General features: G+C 40.2%; 1 protein-coding gene across 1 annotated transcript; it reads right to left on the bottom strand.

Annotated features, from left to right (window-relative positions):
- Positions 1-1,077: 1,077 nt before the first annotated feature.
- Positions 1,078-3,069, bottom strand: msx1a (muscle segment homeobox 1a). The gene is made up of 2 exons (XM_019102730.2): positions 2,647-3,069; positions 1,078-1,915 (listed from the first exon to the last, which is right to left on the bottom strand). The coding sequence occupies exons 1-2, from the start codon at positions 2,996-2,998 to the stop codon at positions 1,500-1,502; spliced, it is 768 nt and encodes a 255-aa protein (XP_018958275.2). The 5' UTR covers positions 2,999-3,069; the 3' UTR covers positions 1,078-1,499.
- Positions 3,070-4,018: the final 949 nt, after the last annotated feature.

Here is a 4,018-nt window from a genome sequence, read left to right as displayed (position 1 = left end):
GCAGAAAGTTTTCAACCCTGGCCATTTTCCACAGATAAACGATATAAATTCCGATAATTCGCATACGATTTATTATTATTATTATTTTTCCCCGAAAATGACTCAGTGGTCATCTCTAGAATGACAAAGTTTTAAAGCACTAAGCTAACATGTTACCCAGCTTCAATAATGAAATATATTTTTTATAATACTTATAATATGATATAATTTTAACTAGATTTGTTAAGGTGACGCTATCAGCATGAATGGATGCAAAATCCAACAGCGATAGGCTATTTATATGCCAGTAAATGAACCTCTTGCTTGCTCTCGATGCGTTATTGTAAACATTAGATCTAACCTCTGTCTTTAATGTGCTGCAGGTCCTCCAAACTCACGGTGTACTCGCTGTAATTTCATCACTTCAATAAGAGGATTCCAGTCTAATCGTTTAAGGTAATTTCACGTCCAAGTCCAATCTTTAATTTCACTCACTTGTTTGAACTTCTCACAAGTGACGGTTTTGTAGATGTTGGTCTCCTCGAGGTCTAGCGGCGCCAAGGAAATCTAAGTGGGTTATTTCAGAGCAATAAGCAACAGCTGTGGAAATACACTCCAGCCAGATGATAGATGACAGTTTAAATGCACTTTCACCACGACACTCAAAGACTGCCTGTTCTTTTTCGAGTTACATTTTACATAGATTTATTTCTGTAAGAAATTATGTACCATTACCATGTGGACACAGTGTGCTGAGCAAGAAACCTTTGATGTTAATCTGGGTCTACAAATTAAAATATAGTTAGTTTAAATCTATGTAGAACTAGTGGTTTTAAATTTCATTGACATGTCAGCCTCATAAAACAAACAAAAATATTAGCATTTTTAAAAATCTCCTTTGCATGGGGTTAGAAATTTTGTTTTGTGTGTACTAAGGTGTTTTAATGGATACTTTTTTCATTTTAAAATTTAAGTACCTGGATTGAAATCAGTAATCGAATAGGAAATATTTTAGTTTCAGACTTGTTTTTTTTTTTTCTTAGAATCTCTCTGACAATCTAGACCCTGTTTCTACTAAACAAACAAGCAAAAAGAATAGACCGTGTGTCATTAATTTATTTAACAAATATATTCATCATATAAGTGGAATTTTTGTCCAAATGTACAATATTTTACATTTCAGATCATGTCCCTTTCGAAGGGAATCATTAAAACATCAGTCGGCGTTATTTTAAAATGCTATCGTTTAAAACAGTTTGCATTCGCAGTTTGAAATACGCCGTTTGATCATAAACGCATTGCTACGAATGCAAGTGTCCGATACAGACTGTTTTCACCTGACCTACCTTTGACCAAATCCATTTTCATAACTCTCTGTGAAAGTACAGGCCGTATGCAGTGCCACCATTAGAGAGTAAAGCATGTCCACTTTTGTCGGAACGGAATCGCTGAAGATGGCTGCATGTGTGCGCAACATAGACGCATTTCCTCACGCTGAGATTCAGATGCACTCATCTCCTTTAAGCTAAATGATACATGCTATATCCCATGTGTGTGTACAGTCCCACCGGAGTCACGCTCACCGAGTGTCTGTGAAACGGATGCGATCCCGTGTATGAAGCCGGAGCGTGAGCACCGACTGGAAAAGAAAAGCCGAAGGCGGGAGGAAGCATCGGTTTTGTGGCCATTTTTAGCTTCTCGAGTTCGGCCTCCTGGAGCCGCTTGGCTTTAGCTCGTCTGTTCTGGAACCAGATTCTCACCTGAGTCTCGGTCAGGTTCAGGGAGCTGGAGAACTCGGCCCGTTCTGCGATGGACAGGTACTGTTTCTGACGGAACTTCCGCTCCAGCGCCAGCAGCTGCGATGTGCTGAACGGGGTCCGAGGCTTTCGGTTGGTTTTGTGCTTTCTCAGAGGACACGCTGGAGGACTGAGACGCCCTGGAGACAACAACAACACATCGACCTTTACACTTATTCCTCACACTACTTCTGAGCTCAGCAAAATGATAACTGTCACACGGAACCTCATAATGCCAATATAATGAGATTTAGGCAATATTACATTAAACGTACCTCACCTAAACTTGGATCAAACTGGTGCAGATAAGTTCATAAAAGTGGCAACCATTATCGTAGTAAAATATGTGGCATATGCTGATTTTAATCGCCATAAACATGCACGTAAATGTCTTATGTAATTGGAAGTAATGACATTATTGGTGCACTTAAACGTGGTCAATGATTCTTAACAGTCTTGAATGCCTTTCAGAACTTTTAAATATGTCTTCGATTATTCTGTTGAGCAAATGTCATTGATCATGGTGACCTCAATCAAGCCAAACCAAGTATCTTAACAAATAACCATGGTTTTACTAAATAATAATAATAATAAAAACATGCTACACTTACCATAGTTTAACTAGGGTATTTGTAGTAAAACTGTAGCTATAAAAATGGTACAGGGTATTTGTAGTAAAACTTTAGATTTTAGAAATAAAAATGGTTGGTTACCCTGCACATTAAATATAAAAATAAATGGTTACTGCACCGTAAGGTGTGCACATTGTCGCAGATATGAATCTGAGCTCATATGTACCTGTTGAAAGCATGAAACAGTTTATTATGTACATAACAAGCTCTGCTTTGGGCAGTACATTACTATAACTCACGGGGAGAGAGGTGATGAATCCATGTGCTCCGCTCCGCGCGCTCCGGGCTCTCCGACTTCACCGGCGCGCTCTCGTGCAGTTTCAGAACGTCAACAGAAAATGGCAAACGAGCACCGGTCCGGTCTGGATCTGCGCCCGGGATGAGAGCATGAGACGTCCCGGCGGAAGAGCTGTTCGGTCTCCGATCTGCCATCAGCGCTTCAACGCTGAACGGGAGGATCTTCGGTCTCTCTCCGTCCTCCTCCACACTGATGCTGGTCTGCATCTCTCCTTTATCTCCTAAAATCACACGGGATTGATCTTCAGCTTTAAAACCAGTGGCGTGAGAAGTCATGGTGATAACTGGGGCCATGCACGAGTTTGACTTAGAGAGATGGATGCTAAGAGCATGCTGCTGTGAAGTACTGTAAGCTAATAACACAGGCGTCATCCAATCAGAACAGAGCGGGCGGGGCTTAAGTTTCTCCTGAAGTTTGACTGTCGTGCCTGTTGTGTTTGTGTTTGCGTATCTGTGTTGAGTATTGTAGCAAACACAGAGCTAAATAAAGGACGACTGTGTCTTGTACCAAATTAAAGATAAAAAACTGCAGTTACAATTATTGTTTGACTATTATCCCTGATAGCACACATACATCACAGAGACTTTTTGACATCTGCATTACATCTGCAAGACGTATTTTTTAGTGTTTGCTCATCTGCAATACGTCTATAGGACGATGAAGCAGAGGTCTTTAACAGACATCTTGCATGACGTACCTGTGCTATCTGATATTATACAATATTTCATGCCTAATTTTTGTTGCAGTGCGATGTCTCTACACAGTATCAGCTTCAGTAATTGTTGAACACAGTCAATCAGTGGTGATTAGTGTTTTACTAGAGTAATTATTAGTCTCGGTGATGTTGTTTTTTGGCGCCAGCATCGGCAGGATCAAAGCCCCTCGCGAGCAGCCGCAGGACATTCCGTCTGAAAAATGTAGTTTCTTAAACCATCGCAAGCTATTTACTAGCTCTTTCTGTTTACTGGCTGGTGTAATAGAGCGGATCAGAGATTACGATGACAGGAGAGTTAGGCAAATGATCTACAACACAAAAATTAATATCATATCAGTGTTAAGTATCAGTTACTGATGTTAATATTTTCAGTTTACTGCAGTACTTTCATGCATAGTGTGCAGCAGTTCTCCTTTTTCGTAAATTGCAATTGGTTGTAACTGATAAAATTACACGCAAGCGGTAATTTAGCATTTCCTTAATTTCACATCCGGCACTTAAATGGAATAAATCTTTAATTATGCTTGGAGACACTTAGAGCCCATTAGATGAAATGAGTGGCGCTGTGTGTCTCGCACTTTGAAGTCTCGCGCTGCGG

The sequence above is a fragment of the Cyprinus carpio genome, chromosome A14 (assembly GCF_018340385.1).
Source record: "Cyprinus carpio isolate SPL01 chromosome A14, ASM1834038v1, whole genome shotgun sequence".
Lineage (NCBI taxonomy): Eukaryota > Metazoa > Chordata > Actinopteri > Cypriniformes > Cyprinidae > Cyprinus > Cyprinus carpio.
This window is presented reverse-complemented; position numbering and strand designations above follow the sequence as displayed.

Bases quoted from the DNA above. Each gene is read 5' to 3' on its own strand.
- msx1a (XM_019102730.2), bottom strand. From the start codon at position 2,998: ATGGCCCCAGTTATCACCATGACTTCTCACGCCACTGGTTTTAAAGCT. The intron at 1,916-2,646 runs GTGAGTTATAGT...TGTTGTCTCCAG, and splicing joins GATTCATCACCTCTCTCCCC to GGCGTCTCAGTCCTCCAGCG.